The 16,299-nt window shown below is 36.6% G+C and overlaps 1 protein-coding gene across 1 annotated transcript; it reads left to right on the forward strand.

The window, feature by feature from the left end:
• Positions 1 to 12,623: 12,623 nt before the first annotated feature.
• LOC149596201 (adenosine kinase-like) lies at positions 12,624 to 14,688 on the forward strand. The gene is made up of 4 exons (XM_089861389.1): positions 12,624 to 13,868; positions 13,985 to 14,020; positions 14,144 to 14,258; positions 14,387 to 14,688. The coding sequence occupies exons 1-4, from the start codon at positions 13,731 to 13,733 to the stop codon at positions 14,599 to 14,601; spliced, it is 504 nt and encodes a 167-aa protein (XP_089717515.1). The 5' UTR covers positions 12,624 to 13,730; the 3' UTR covers positions 14,602 to 14,688.
• Positions 14,689 to 16,299: the final 1,611 nt, after the last annotated feature.

Genomic DNA, 16,299 nt, shown 5'->3' on the forward strand with positions numbered 1-16,299 from the left:
GAAGGTTCAAAAATCGTCGCGCGAGGACGGTTTTGAAGTGAAGCTCAGGTTCTAAAACGAATTATGAAACGCTTATTAAGGGAGTGTAGAATCATTTTTAAACTCGTCCTGGAAATGAAGAATTTCTCATTGTGTGATAGTCGTGTATGTGAATATATCGTCCCTGACTTCCACCAGTTTTCCATTCAATATACATCTATAGACAATGCTATGGCAACCACGGTTTTCTGTACAGTATACAGTGTTGCATTTCTTTCACATATAACCGTGGCTAATCATAAAGTTGATTGAGAGAAAGGGTGTTGCTGCTAGCGCTTAAAACTATTGTAGCTATCAACTTTGAGAAAGAAAAGGTAGGCTAAAGACATATTTACTATTTCCTACGATTTACGAAAAGAGAAAAAATATATGCTAAACTAGAAATGACACCTTATAATATCATGGCTACTGTATCCCACGAGTATTGAATTGATCAGGCATCAACTCTCAAGTTTATGCGGCCCTCTTCGTATTTTTATAGTGTATGCGAGACCCTGTACAGCCTTAGATTATTGTTGGGTACTGAACAACCTTAGCACATTGGTGTATGTACTTCAAAATGATTTTTGATCTAGTATGATTTTGGAAGGAGGTTAAGGTAGTTTGAAGTTGTATACACTAGTGCAAAATATTTTACACAACTTTCTCTACCAGTGTGGGATTTTGCACACGCTCCTGTAGAAAGGTTTGCACGCCCTTGGGAGTCGTAAATACAGTAATTCATTATGTTTTACACCCATTGAAGACATGCACTCAGAAGTAATGACCAACTTTAACTTGAACCTTTAAATCACCTCGCCTAATTGAGCACTACTATATCTAGCTCAAAATTAGAAAAATAACTATTTATTTATGTACAAACAATTATCTTCTAAGGCTCCTTCGAGTGTGCGCACGTAAGTTTTTTGCTCCTGAAAACCTCACGTAATCCTAGGGTTAGCACTAAAGTTACAATAAGAGTGAAGTAATTATAACATAGTCCAAATTAGACCTTGTACTGACTGAATATTGGTTGAATATTCTACTCAAATGGACAATTACTGCCTCAAAAACTGTATTTTTGGCCAGAAAGATGAAAATGGGCGATATATTCCTTGGGTGCTACCACATAGCAAAAGCGCATAGATAACCAGAAAGTGAAGAACGAGAAGCCTAAACCGCAACGTGAAAAATGAGTTCCCCCATAGTCGATTCAAGATTTCCGTCCCCCTTACAGAGAGACGGGAAGAGTTGGTCTTATGCCGCGGCGGAGAGTTACTTTCGCGTAGTTTTACACAAGGTACATGTGTAAGTTGGCTCGAAAATATAGTTCACTTATTTCTTTATTTTCATGTCGCCTGCTATAGTTTAATTCCAAGGCTTAATATAATCTAGTCATTTAGGTAGTCGGGAATCGGCACATTTGTCAAAATGTCAGATTTGAATTTAGCAAACATTTTAGAAAGCTACGAAAAGGATGACTTTTTCCTGATTGATAAAGAATAGAATGCATGAAAAACAATATCAAAATTCAACTTAACGAAAATTGAAAATTCCACGACGATTGAACCGAAAGAGCGCTAAAGAACAACCGTTAAGCCTAGTTAAGCCTAGTTAAGCAGCCGATTTCTCAATAGTATTCCCCACTATCCCCAGGAGCCGCTACCATCGCGAACTACTTTCCTCTTGTCACGTGACATTAACGATGACCTAATATATCTCTGATTCGATTGGTAGTTGAAAACGAGGCTCACCAACCACCCATTTGTGTCCCCCCTTGCGTCTCATTTTACACGAATACCGTTGCTAAAGGCTGGAAAGGTTTAATGTTCTTCACTTTCTGATCTATGCGCTTTTGCACATAGCTTGTGTTTGTATCAAGGCATCTGAAGCAAAACGCTTCTACTGCTGCCCGATATGTAGAAACCGAATGAAAGAAGCTTTCAAAACCACCAAGGAATTGGATTAAACAACGGATCAGATATTAACACTTAAAATTGAAATACAAAAACTCAGAACAGAACATGTAAGTTTTGCCAAAAATAAATGTCAATGCGGAGACCGAATTAATGTTATGGAAGCCCAATTTGAGAAAAATCTCCTTAAGTTTTGCCAGTTTCCAAAAGATAGTATCCGACACCGACAAAAATGGTAAAACCTCGGACGCTCCAGCGTCATCATGGTTTCAGGGTTTATCTGCCAGAATATCAACCCTTGAGGCCCAACAAAACCACAACCCAATCGATGCTGGAATATCTATTTTATCCCGACCACGGCTCCCTGTTGTCCTGGGAAGGATACAGATGGACAAAAAAGAAGTAGTAATACTATCGTGGAAGTGGAACCAGGATAATATATCAACTACAACCACAAACCCCAAAAGACTCTTCTCCCAGGCACTACGAGCAGAATTTACCCCGCAACCAGCTGAACTCGTTCCACCAAAGAAGAAGGGGAAAGAGAAAATTATGGGCCAAATGCCACAGGAAATGGCTAATTTCTACGAATTAAGGTTCGAGTATATTATTTCGAATTTCTGAATCAAAGCCAAGGAGGAAAACATCACTAAATTTATCATGAAACACGAGAAAACGCCGCTTCCTATCAGAAGGACACGCAGTTACAACACCGACTGGAGATCCTTCATAGTCAGGTACACGAATGAGACACCAATTATATGTGAAGCAAACCTCTGGCCGGCTGGAGTTACCGGCTCTAAATTTGGATCTAAACACCCGGTAAAAATCTGGCGACTCGATGCACACCCAATGGCCTTGGTCTTATCTTACATGCCTAACTCGAGGTTCGTGGTCTCGAAATGTCACAAAACTCAATCAACAGCAGGCTTAGAAAACCATCTTAATGACTTTGGCATAGATTGTGTTAACGTCAAGGTACACACAAAGTTTTATTTCGACTGAAATCGAGAATCTCCAACAAATACGCGGACGACAGCGCGCTTATAAAATCATCTGAGTGCTTTGGAAAGTTAATGAAAGAAATGAGCTCGGAAGTGGCCATTTTGAAATAGGCACTAGAAACACGGAATCTTATCTTGAACGTATTTAAGACTGAATATATGATATTATGGCCGAATAGTAAATCGCTGCCCACTGACTTGGCTCGCTTAACAAAACGGGTGTCATCCTAAAAATATCTAGGGTTAATAATCGATGACTCCCTATCTTGGAAGGATCACATTGACTATGTTTTGAAGAAAAGCACATGTATGATGGCCAGTGGCGCCGCTAGGGGGTAGGCTGGGTAGGCTACAGCCTACCCGTAAATTTCAGAGGGGCCCCGAAATTAGGTTCCCGTAATTTTAAAATGCCGTTAATACAATATTTTGCTCTAGGTCTACAAGGCAATTTACTTTAGACAAAGTTTCACAAGGATGATGAACCTTTTTGCACCTGATTTTTACAACATTCTACAAAATGGGAAATGGTGTTAAAAGTTTTTACTAGCCAGAAAAATTATCTCACTTTTTTATTTTTGGCTACATCGTATGATGTATGTACATCTACGATGAGGCTTTTAGTTTGACCTGCCCAGTTGTCATTCTCGTAGTAGTAGTAGTGTAAAATATTTGGTTCGTTATTGAAGGGACAGTGAATGAAAGAGGATTGTGGTGAATTTTTCGTTCTTTTTACTTGGATGGGGATTGTAATAGTAAGTTTAAGCATCTCACTTAATTGTACAAGTGAGGTTAATGATTGTGAATTGTGTTTTACGTTTTCTCGATATGTCGAAAGCGAAAGAAACGATTATTGAATTGCCTTAATATAATGGAAAGTGTTTAACTCTCCCTTTAGAATTTCTGGCAGCCGTCGACAGTAAGGATTTCACGCATTCAATCCCGCTCCTCTATTTAAACATTCCAGGATATCGAGGTTAACTTTAAATGCAGAAGCAAGTATATACTGATGGTATATTTCTTTGAATGATCTTAAGGCGATGTTTATCACTATCCCAGAATTTACGTGTATTTCTCCAGAAAGCGAATATAATTTTAAAATCAAAAGGAAGTATATAGTATCTTTATATATTTAATATAGTGTATTACAATTTTAACATAATTAAATTTATGAACGTAAGGATTACGGCCCTGGTAATTATTGTTTAGGTCAAAGAAACGAGGGGCTAATCACTTGGATTTTCTGTACTTCAATTAAGGTTTAGGTATGCGTTACCGTGGGGCTACTCACTCAAGTTTTCTGTTTGTGTCGCACTATTGTAATTAAAAAAGAAGGTAAATTATTGATGTACAGATTACGGGCAATCATTTTAGCACAGTTAAAGATAGCGCATCGAAAAACCAATCAGTCTGATTTTCTGTACTTCAATTAAGGGTTTACTTATGCGCTACGATTAATCATTTTTGCACTGTTAAAGGGTGGGCAAGTTTCCTATTTGTTCCGCACTATTATGATTATAACAGAAGAAAATGAATTGAAGTTAGGATTACTAGTAACAGAAGTGGTATGAGACTAGAAGTGAAGGGCTCTAGCATTGGTAATAGATCCTGGCACTAGTGAACAAATTTGAGGATTTTATGCCGCTTCTCACGCGCTAAAACTAGAGAGAGAAAAATTGGTCGAGTTCCAAAAACATTTCCTACCCCCTTCCCCTCAACCTAAAGCCGCGCAACACGGACCCGGCTCCTTGAATCTAGTTCGGCCGTCTACCACCGCGAGCGTCTCACGTTTTGGAGGGAAAAATTCTGAAACCGCCACTAGAGGGCCAACCGTTTGTGTTTTATCAAGTCTTTTCACTAATGCCGAGTGAAGAATTTGGTTAGCTCAATACTTCTAGTATCATACCACTTCTGCTAGTAATCATTATCGAGGGGCTATTCACTGAAATTTTCTATTCTTTACAATGTGGCTAAAATTATGAGCCCAGCCATTGGGTCATCTTGTTTGTTTCGAGCTCTTTACCTAAACTTCTCTCCCGTTCCTTCTGGTCCCATAAAACTTTGAGGTCAGACTCCTTTTGGTAAACCACATCGACAGTGTACAATAACCTCATAGGGGGCTTAACTTTAAATCCCCCTCTCTCTTCGACTACGTGTTTTTATTATTTTCACAAACTATAATTTATATAATATGTCTATTGTCTGATAATGCTGAACTTTAATATACTAAACTTTGATAAAAAAATTTGTTAATTTAATATTATCGACGCTATGCAACAAAATTTTTCTCTTGAAATTTGATAAGGGGCCCCCAAATCTCCCTTAGCCTATCTGTAAATAAATCCTGGCGGCGCCACTGATGATGGCAATTCTTCGAGCCCTCTATAAATTATTAAACTCCAAAAATATAAAATCACCTCTCCAAAGCTTTAATACAACCAATGCTTAATTTTCGTGACCTATTTTATAACTTAGCTAATAGTTCCTGCTTAAGCAAGCTTCAAGTAGCCCATAATCACGTGGCCCGTTTCACCTCGAAAAAAAACGCACCTCGGCCACTGACACTCTTAAAGAATTGGGTTGGCTAAATCTAAAAAAAAGAAAACTGCCCTGAGTACCTACTGGACCACATCATTAAGCTAGATAATAAACTTATTTATACCATTTGAATTTCTGGGTAAACAATCTTCAGAACTCACTTACAAAAAATAGTGTTTAGCATTGTGGCATTACACTATGGAACTCACTAAATAAAGATATCAAACGCTTGGAATCTAGTACGCTTTTTAAAAAAGAACTTTTGAAAGTCGATAGATTGTAACAACACTTTTAGTCATAATTATTTTAACTAAGTTCTGAGATTTAAATTTCTGACAACTTATTCAACATAATACATAATTTTACTAGTTTAATTTATTAATTACAAATAGGGACCGCTTTGTAAATCAGATTTATCTGAATGTGTTAGCTCCCGAATAAAAAAGCCTTTAATTATTATTAAGTTGTTAACAAATTCTAATCTAACTTTTAAGTATGATGCTGGAAAGACGAACTAAACAACTTGAATAAAACCTTTACTTACGTATAGCAACATGACGTTCATTACATTTTTATTATCCATGAGGTAGGCTATTGTTTATATATCAAACGTCTCGAAACAAATACCATACAAGCAACACGTGACTCTGGATTTGCAAAGAAATAATTGGAAGTTATACAAACAGTATTTACAATGATTCATCAAAAAGTTTATATATATGAAGTATAAAGTAGTGTCTGCGCTACTACTAGCCACAAACCTCCTGTTTCATTGGCAGACAAATATTTTAAGTTTCTACCACAATTTTACGAATGATTTTAAACATAAAACCTAAGATAAATTATACTAGACCCAAAATGGTAGGATTTTACTTTATCTAACTAACCCAACCAACACTGGTTTCTGACTAATTACACCACGGAGAGTTCGAAAAAAATTGTAAACCCGCCGCAAAACTATTTTGAAAATTTCAAAATAGCGTGTAATTACCGTCATAAAGACCGCTGCGCGCCTAAACGCGTTCTGCACTCAACCTTGAAAAACTACTCGGGGGGTAAACGTAATAACAAGGACTCGCGACGGAAATATAGCTATGAAATTTTAAACACCCGCTGAAACATTTAAAATACTCATACCAGGATAGAAAAATATTTCAAAAAAGCTCCAATTTCAACAGAAGGGTCTTTCAAAGCCGCAACACGTACTAAGAGAGTCGGAAAAAACATTGCCGTACATTACCATGTGAACGATAACACCAAGATAGTCAACGTAAAAAAGTTTCTCGTGCATCCTAAAACTAAATCAGAGCTAACTACTTATCTATCTAAAAAACTAATGAGTCACTTTAAAGAGAGCACGAAAACTTTAATAATTTCATATCAAAATATTCTATCGGCGAATTGAATGAAGCCTTCAAAACGGAAGAAATGCAACATGGCCGGCATTACTTAGAAGAAACGGACCAACAAAAAATCCTTCACGCTTTAGATGTTGCAAAGAGAAATAAACATATCAAGTTGGAGATACACTCGCTAGACACCGATGTTCTGGTGTTATTAACTGGATTCTCCGAACAAATACCTACCAAGACGACAATGATTAGAAATAAGGAGTCATTTAAAATAAGTGATATTTATTATCGACTTGGACCTAATCAATCCAAGGCGTTAATTGGCTGGTACGTCTTTAAAGGATGCGATAACACAGGGTGTTTTGCAACAAAAGGAACAAAATTAAACTTAAGGCTTTTCTTGCCAGCGACGAAAACATCTTGAATGCTTTCTCACTACTTGGAACAACCTCAGAGCATGTTTCAGACGATATTCATAAGCAAATAGAAAGATATGTGTGCTTACTCTATAAGAGCCGTGAAGATAAAAATACGGATTCTATAAGAGAACTTCGTTGGGAAATATTTGCAAGATGAGGAAAAGAAGGCAGGCAACTTCCACCAACAAGGGCCACATTAGCTCCCCACAAAAATCGTGCTCATTTTCATACTTTGGTTTTAAAAACTTCATATACACCAATTCCGAAATTACCACCCGTGACTGAGTTTGGATGGATTAACAGCAATGGTGCCTTTCGTCCAAATAGATGTACTTTGCCTCCAGCACCAGAAGCTCCTTTAGATCTTCGTAAATGCAAAAGCGCATAGATCAGAAAGTGAAGAACATTAAACCTTTCCAGCCTTTAGCAACGGTATTCGTGTAAAATTGGTGGTTGGTGATCCTTGTTTTCAACTACCAATCGAATCAGAGATATTTTAGCTCATCGTTAATGTCACGTGACAAGCGGAAAGTAGTTCGTGATGGTAGCGGCTCCTGGGGATAGTGGGGAATACTATTGAGAAATCGGCTGCTAACTAGGCTTAACGGTTGTTCTTTAGCGCTCTTTCAGTTCAATCGACGTGGAATTTTCAAGTTTCGTTAAGCTGAATTTTGATATTGTTTTTCATGCATTCTATTGCACCTTTAAGTTTTCCGTCTTTATCAATCAGGAAAAAGTCATCCTTTTCGTAGCTTTCAAAAATGTTTGCTAAATTCAAATCTGACATTTTGACAAATGTGCCGATTCCCGACTACCTAAATGACTAGATTATATTAAGCCTTGGAATTAAACTATAGCAGACGACATGAAAATAAAGAAATAAGTGAACTCTATTTTCGAGCCAACTTACGCATGTACCTTGTGTAAAACTACGCGAAAGTAACTCTCCGCCGCGGCATAAGACCAACTCTTCCCGTCGCTCTGTAAGGGGGACGGAACTCTCGAATCGACTATGGGGGAACTCATTTTTCACGTTGCGGTTTAGGCTTCTCGTTCTTCACTTTCTGGTTATCTATGCGCTTTTGATTTAAGATTTTAAGTTCGCAAGTGTTGCAAATTAAAATGGTGTTGCTCTTTATTTCGGTTATTGTATTTAAATTCCGTAGATTTAAATTAATAAAAAAAAATATAAAGGATAAAGAATATTTAAGTTGTTGAAGTGGTGTATTGCTAATCCATTTTGTTAAAGAGTATTTAAGCCTAGGCTATCGACAACATTTATTTAAACATTCGTCATTATTTAAATAAACTAAAATTAATTGAAATGGTGGAAGATTTTTTTAAGACAAGGCTAAATATTTTGTTTGAGATGTGATAAACCTGTTTCAGTTGAAAAATCAAACTTGGCAAATTCTCTGAAGTAGAATACAACTGCTTCCTGACTAATCTACTGGTCCAAATGTCATGAATTTTAATGAGAGGTGTGTTACAATTAGAGATGGCCGATACCAGGCTTAACCCGATACCGATCGATACCGGTACAAACATGAACCGATACCGATCGATAACGATATGGTATCGGTTCATCCGTACAGGCGCATACTAAGAAAGATTTTCGCTTATTAGTTGTTAGATAAACTGAATTCAGGTACTTTTTATATAAATGAGAACTCGTCACGACTGTAATTCATAGAAATGAGATATTATCACCATCATTACGTTACTAAAAGACCTAAAAATGTCATGTAGCGCCATATAACGCATTTTAAAAGAGTATCGGTTTAGTATCGGTATCGAACCAACCGATCCGATACTATCGGGAAACCCTGAGTATCGGTGCCGATACCGATATGGTATCGGTACCGGTTCACCCCTAGTTACAATCTATTCTATTATATTAATAAGGATTCAAGCTTCTAGAGTGGATAACTATTTTAATAAAACTTGATTTCCAATGTCATAATTGTAAATTAAGTACTTATTGCACAATATCTTTGTATCTAATGGCCCAAATGTCCAGAAAATTTAATTAGAGGTGTGTTACAATCGATTATATTATATTAAAAAGGGTTCAAGCTTTTGAAGTTGATAGATTTTTTAACTAAAATTAATTTCCCATGTATGTCACAATTGTAAATTCAGTACTTACAGTACTTACAGAAGTATACTGTATAATCATTCCGTTCTGGTACTTACAATTGTTTTCCACATTAAAAAAGCAACCCCATTATATTTGTCCAAAACTTGCCTTTAGGGAGTAATAGTTTATAAAACCTAGACGTCTTGCACCAATTTTCTGAGATTTGTAAACGTGCAGAGGGGCAGATGTCACGAAAACCCTTGTGGTGATGCCTAGCTGACACAAACATTTTTGAAAGTTATACTTACTTGTTGGGCGAGGTATTTAAAAAATCAATCAATTAAAATATAAAGTTTATCTTCAAAATAAGAAATGATAGGATCTTCAAGAAAAGTTGACAAATCCTAAAACAAAGCTTCAAAACTAAGATCAAGCACCACGCAAAAAGCTTCAAAATGTCATTGAACAAGCAGAGGATCGCTGTGAGGAAGCTTTTTGCTTATTGGGCCTCCTTGACAATTATAATTTAAAACTATCTCTCCACTAAATATTTCTTTTTACCATCTGCAACTGGTATTATGATACTTTTCCCCGACCTTTTTCAGTTAGTTTCTTAATCATGATTTTTCTATGTTTAATTCTTTGTTTTTGTAACACAAGGGTTCTTCTGAACTTTCCCAAAATAGGTGTGTTTTAGGCTTTAGGGCCTATAATTTTGTTTAATTATAAGATTTTTTGAGTAATGTTAAGAAACACGTTTAATCTAGGAAAGGGAGTGAAAGTATTTTTTTTTATAAAGCTAATTACTTATGAATTTTTAACCAGTTTTAGATAAAATCGATTGTAACACACCTCTAATTAAATTTTCTGGACATTTGGGCCATTAGATACAAAGATATTGTGCATTAAGTACTTAATTTTCAATTATGAAATTGGAAATTAAGTTTTAATAAAATAATTAACAAATATAGAAGCTTGAATCCTTTTTAATATAATATAATAGATTGTAACACACCTCTCATTAAAATTTCAGGACATTTGGACCAGTAGATCCGAAGATATAGTCAGTTTTAGCACTGAGCCCATCATTTTGGTTTTGAAAATAATTTTTATAAAAAAAAACTATCCACTCTAGAACCTTGAATCCTATTTAGAATAATAAAACACGTCGAAACACACGTCTCATTAAAATTTCTGGTCATTTTGATCAATAGGACAGAGGATCTGGCCAAAAAACCGACCTCCTCCCATAGAACGTAATGTTAATTTTCACAGACTTGGAATTTCCCGCCAAGAATCCAAAAGTTGCACTTTTTGGCCTTTTGAAGGGGCTTCTATAGGGCGAGCAGCTTGCGTCGTGACGCGCGTGATGGAGTGGGCTATGCTCTGTCTCAGTCTGTCTGGCGCCGTCGTATCTACAAGTTTAGTTTAGCCCAGCTTTTTTTTTTAATTCTAAGAAGTTGCATTTAATTTTGACTCTAAATTTAACGTTAATTGTCGCTTTAAATAGTTATAAAAATGGCATCAAAATTAAGGTGAGTGTTTGTTTGAACACTGATTATTTAAAACAGTCCATTGAATGAAGCCACGCGGCCCGCTGCCTCAATGGCCAAGGCTTAGGATTGAAACAGAATAAAATTAACTTGGCTAAACTTTACTTTAGCTCGCGCATTCAAATTACAGTTTTTTCAATAAATATCTTTTCTGGGAGGTTAATTATACGATAATTAATTAAATTTAAGGTGCGGAAACTAACTTACATCAATATTTTCCATGTTTTTTGTACTTTATTCCCTCTTATTCCCTTCCATGAGCGGCTAATGTGCGCCTGTTTTTGTTATTGCCAAGGCTTATCAACTGCATAAATATCACCTTTTCCAAAATATTACTAAATATTGTCAACTCCAAGAAATGTTAGGTTTGCGGAAACTATTATAATCAATATTAGGTTTGGTTAGGTTAGGTTAGGTTAGGTTAGGTCAGGTTAGGTTAGGTCAGGTTAGGTCAGGTTAGGTCAGGTTAGGTCAGGTTAGGTCAGGTCAGGTTAGGTTAGGTTAGGTTTGGTTAGGTTAGGTTTGGTTAGGTTAGGTTTGGTTAGGTTAGGTTTGGTTAGGTTAGGTTAGGTTTGGTTTGGTTAGGTTAGGTTCGTGAAAATATTTATTAAAATAGTTTCCGCGACTTAAATGTAATTAATTATCCTATAATTAACCTCCAAGAAATGATATTTATTGGAAAAACTGTATTTTGAATGCGCGAGCTAAAGTAAAGTTTTTCCACGTTTCAGTATGTATCGTTTTAGACACAAAAGAGTCTTGTAGAAACATTTCTATGAGTTATGGTTTTTAGCAAGGTGTGTGTTTGTAATATGCACATCTTTTGTGATACTGTTTTTTGTACGTGAGTGTGTGTGTTTATGGACGCCATGTAAAGTATGGGTACACAATGGTTAATAAAAGAGGTCCACAATGAGCCCCCAATTTGCATGGGGAAAGCGAGAAATTGGAATTATTTCTGTGTTCACTCTCCTTTTTATATTGTCCCTTAATTTTTCAAATGGTATCTCCTCCAGTGGCAGCTCAAATAGAGTAAGAGACTTCAAGAAGCTTATGGTAAAAGGGGGTTGATTTTTATCTTTTATCTTGTACAAAATCGCTGTCAAGTGAAAGGGGGTAATTGGTTCCACTTAAATTTCTGTATTCCCACGAGGATGGGGAGTGTTTGTTTGCTCTATAACCAAAAGGGAATAAAAATGGGAAAAGTAGTTTTACAACACGCCATTTGTAACTTCAATAGAACTATCTCAGTTGTGACGTCAGCAGGGAGGAGAGACTTGAGAGGGAGTAATAAAGTGAATAGGTGGGTTCGTTCGCTTCGTGGCTAAACTAGTTTTTCTCTGGCGCTGGCTCTGCCACTCGTCGCGTCAAATTTAAAACCGGCTTTGAACTGGAAGGGGAAGGTTGTTTTTGAATATCCGTCATGGTGACTGGTGAACTATAAGAAGGGTTGTTGGCGGTAGTAAACGACGTCAGTCGTGCCTGCGCGTTAGCTAAAATCGTGGAACGGAGATAGAAATTCCTACCCTCACTTTTTCCCCCTTTACATTAAATCAACACTCCCTCTCAAGTCTCTCCTGCCTGACTTCAGTGTCTATCAGGGCTTAGTTTTGGCTGCGGGCTGCCATTTTTGGTACTGCTTAGGTTCTATGGGAATCTGAAATAGGCCTATAGACCCAACCAATAAATAAAAAATATGGCTTTGTCTTGTCTCCATCTGAGGGATAGGATCACGTCACTAACAAATTTGACTGTAGTACCACCATCTGTCGTTGAGCGACGAAAATAAATCTCTTATTTTTCTGATTGGATTAAAGTCTGACTCTTGGGGTAAAACAGGTTCTGCGCGTGGCAAAATCAAGCCAATCAGGTTATCCCTTTCTCGCCTCTAAGCCCGAGAACGAGATCTGAGCGGTTATAAAAATTCAAAAGATTTGTTGGTTGGGTTTATTGGTTTACAGATTTTATGAAATAATTTTGATAGAGCGTGTAGTTATACTTGTATATAGAGCTATATCAGTTGTAGGGGGAAAACGTCACAGTTGGGCCTTCCAATAAACGAAGCCGGTTTTCACCCTCCCTCTATGCGGGCCGCTGAAGAACTCTATGCCAAATTCCCCGCACAATATGGCGCCAAGGCGGGGACTAGCGAAACCCCGCCTCAAAATCTCTCCTCCCCCCGAATTGAAATAGCTGTATAGTTTGGATATATAGGTAGTGCGTAAAACAAGTGTTGCCAGTCATACGTGACTTGTGCAATTCTACCTCTATCTATTACAACAGATACTGAAAAAGCTGGTAGTATTCTGTTCAATTCAGTATTTTCAATTCGGTTCCAAACCCGAAGAGATGCTGATAGAGACACGAATTACTACTGGCAACACGCGGTTAAAGTTAAGAAACGGGGAGGGGTGGAGTTAATTTCTCTAGCCCCCTAAGCACACGCGCACAATATTACGATAGCGGGGATGTTGGGGGGATGAGAAATCGGCCGTTAACTGTGGAACGGTACAAGTCCGGTGGGAAGCTAGAAAATGGGGAGGAATACTCGAAAAAAATGGCTGGCGGTCCACTTCAGTAACGTTAGACGAATCAGGAAGACCGCCCGCCATCTTTCCGAGTATTCCTCCCCCATTTCTAGCGTCCCACCCGACCTGAGTCGTTCCACAGTTAGCGTAACAATCCCTCCCTACCCCCAATCCATACCACACCTTGCTAATAGGAAAATCTTGACTTTCGTGACTTGCTGTTTTCGAGACTCTTTAGTTGAGGAATTTTAGATTCAAGTTGGGTAATTGATGCGTTTAATTCCTTTCGAAGGGTTTCTTTCTGACGGTCAGTCCAGAATCGCAAATGTTAGTGGCAGAATACGCTTCATCGCATAATCGTTTATTTTGCATGAACCTGAGTGCCCCTTTCATCAGTGCCTTTTATAAAGAGCCATTGATGAATGCGTTACCTTACGTTGATATCTTATTTGGCAATGAAACGGTTTATTTTATCTTCTTTTCCTTAATTAACTTCAATTTAGAGATAATTTATCTTGGCAATTTTGATAAACAAATAGTTCTAACTTCAGCTTTGTTTTTTATGTATGGTACATTTAGGAAGCCGATACTTTCGCTAAAGAACAAAATTTGGGGGTAAAGCATATTTCAAAATACTCTTGTTTTTAAAGGAAGGTTGAAAGGGAAAATCAAGCGAGCGATTTTGCTTATCACCCTCCCTTTAAAAACAAAAGTGTATTCATTAGCTTTTTATCTTAGGTAACGTGTAGGAAAGAGATTGCTCTGAAAATATGTAAAATGCCAAAAATTAATGATAAACGATCAAGGATTACCATAATTACTCAGGGAAAAGATCCGGTAATTGTAGCCAAAGGTATTTAATTACGCATTCTTTTAATTGGCAATATTTCAAAATTAAATTTCTAGATTAAAAAAAAATTAGTTGTTTTTTGATAAAATAATTAAATAGAAGCGTGTGTCTTTTAAATCTTTTAATTTTAGACAATGAAATAACAGAGTACGAAGCGGTTCAACTAGACAGTAACTTGGTTTTTGATACAAACGGAGCCGGGGACGCGTTCGTCGGAGGTTTCTTAGCGCAACTGTCCCAAAATCAACCCGTAGAAATTTGCGTAAAATGCGGAATTTTCGCTGCGACTGAAGTCATTCAAAGATCTGGGGTGACGTTTCCTAGCTCATATTCCTTCAAAGTTTAACCAAAAACAAAGAATTTAAAAATAATAACAAAATTATTGAAATTTAGGCCTAAAAACAATTAAAATAAAAAATAAAATCGCAAATTATTTTAATGAAGTCTTAATTTAAAACTCGATCAACTCTGCAATTGATAGACAGAAAATTGCAAAACATTGAAAACAAACAACGGGTTCCTATATAGATTTAATTTGAATAAGAATTAAATTTGAACTTTTTGAATTTTTTTTACAAGTTACTAAATAAGGAGCTTTGATTTATTTCATCTTTATGTAAGAAAAGAAAAAAATTCCCAAGGCTTAGCATTTCGTTTTGGTACTGGTAGTTGGTGTGTGCGTCGGTGTAGGGTTCATTTTTACAGCTTCTACGAAAACTGAGTCATTTGTGTTTCATCTTTGCCTCTTTGAATACCCCCTCCCTTTCTAAGGATGATTTGTGACTGCATCCCCCATTAAAATGCTTTCTTAAGATTCAGGTCGTGCTACTCTCTCCCCCCCCCCAAAGAAATGAAACGTAGCTGGTCTAGACTGCCTTTTTCAATAGATGCAATTCCAAATTTTATGAATTATAGCGAATTTAAACATTTTATTCGTGAAAATTTATATCGCGTTCAAAAAATCTCCCTTCGATCTTCCGATAAAGAATTATTAATAGATTTAATTTTAGAAGTAGGAATGGAGAACAGAGTGTTGTGGCTGGGCGCGCGTCAAAGTCCCGGAATCAACCTTTTAACGGGACGGGTGGTGGGGGGTATGAAAGAAGAGGCGGAAGGGTCATAGCAACAGAGTTAAAAAGATGACTCAGTCATATTTCTTTTCACCGCCTTCTAGTGACAAGAATTAGTATTACTATATACATTATAAGATGACCCCAGCTAATTTAGAATTTCGGGTTTGTTTTTATTTTTTATAAAATAGCATTCCTATTATGAATAAAATAAATCTAGTAATAAACTACAGTAACTTACTCATTAGGTTCATTTTAAACTTAACCTACTGAACTTTATCTTAATTAAATTACAGAATAATATTTATTAAACTAGGGTCGGTACTGGTAAATGTGAACGATTCTATTTTTTCTTTAACATTTTGTAGCTAATTTTTGGGCGGCTTAAATTCCTTTTAAAAGGGCTCTATTTGTAGATTGAATATTGAGGATTAGGATAAAAATGGTATGAACATTGTAGGAATACGTGGATGAAAGATACGAACTTATATACACACCAACTCGGACTAATCAACTTAAGTTGATGCCAATTTTAGGTGTTGCTTTATACAATACCATCGGGGAATAAGCTTTGGCAAAAGTTACAATAATCCCACGATAACAAACCTTTAATCGTTAGATAGATCACGTTTTTCGCTAGAAAATTGATATTAATATCTGTGGTTTCGATTCGGAATTCGATTTTATAAATAGAGTTGGAAAAAACCAAGTAAAAATTGCAAATGTTTCAAGGTTAATTAGAATCCTTTTTAAGCTATTTTACTATAAAATAAAAAGTAAAAGTGGTGTAAGGAATCTACGTTCGGATAATATTAACTTTAAAATACATCATTGAACCAAAAAAGACTCAAATGTCGCGCCATTAGTAAGTTTATCAATTTAGCGGTAAGAGGGTGGTAGCTACCACTACTTATTGGGCGGGAAAGCGAGAAAACGTGACAGCTGGTATGCGAGGTATCGAAATAAATAGGACT

The sequence above is a fragment of the Phalangium opilio genome, unplaced genomic scaffold (assembly GCF_054372755.1).
Source record: "Phalangium opilio isolate 3A_F unplaced genomic scaffold, DU_Popi_V2 ptg000390l_1, whole genome shotgun sequence".
NCBI lineage: Eukaryota > Metazoa > Arthropoda > Arachnida > Opiliones > Phalangiidae > Phalangium > Phalangium opilio.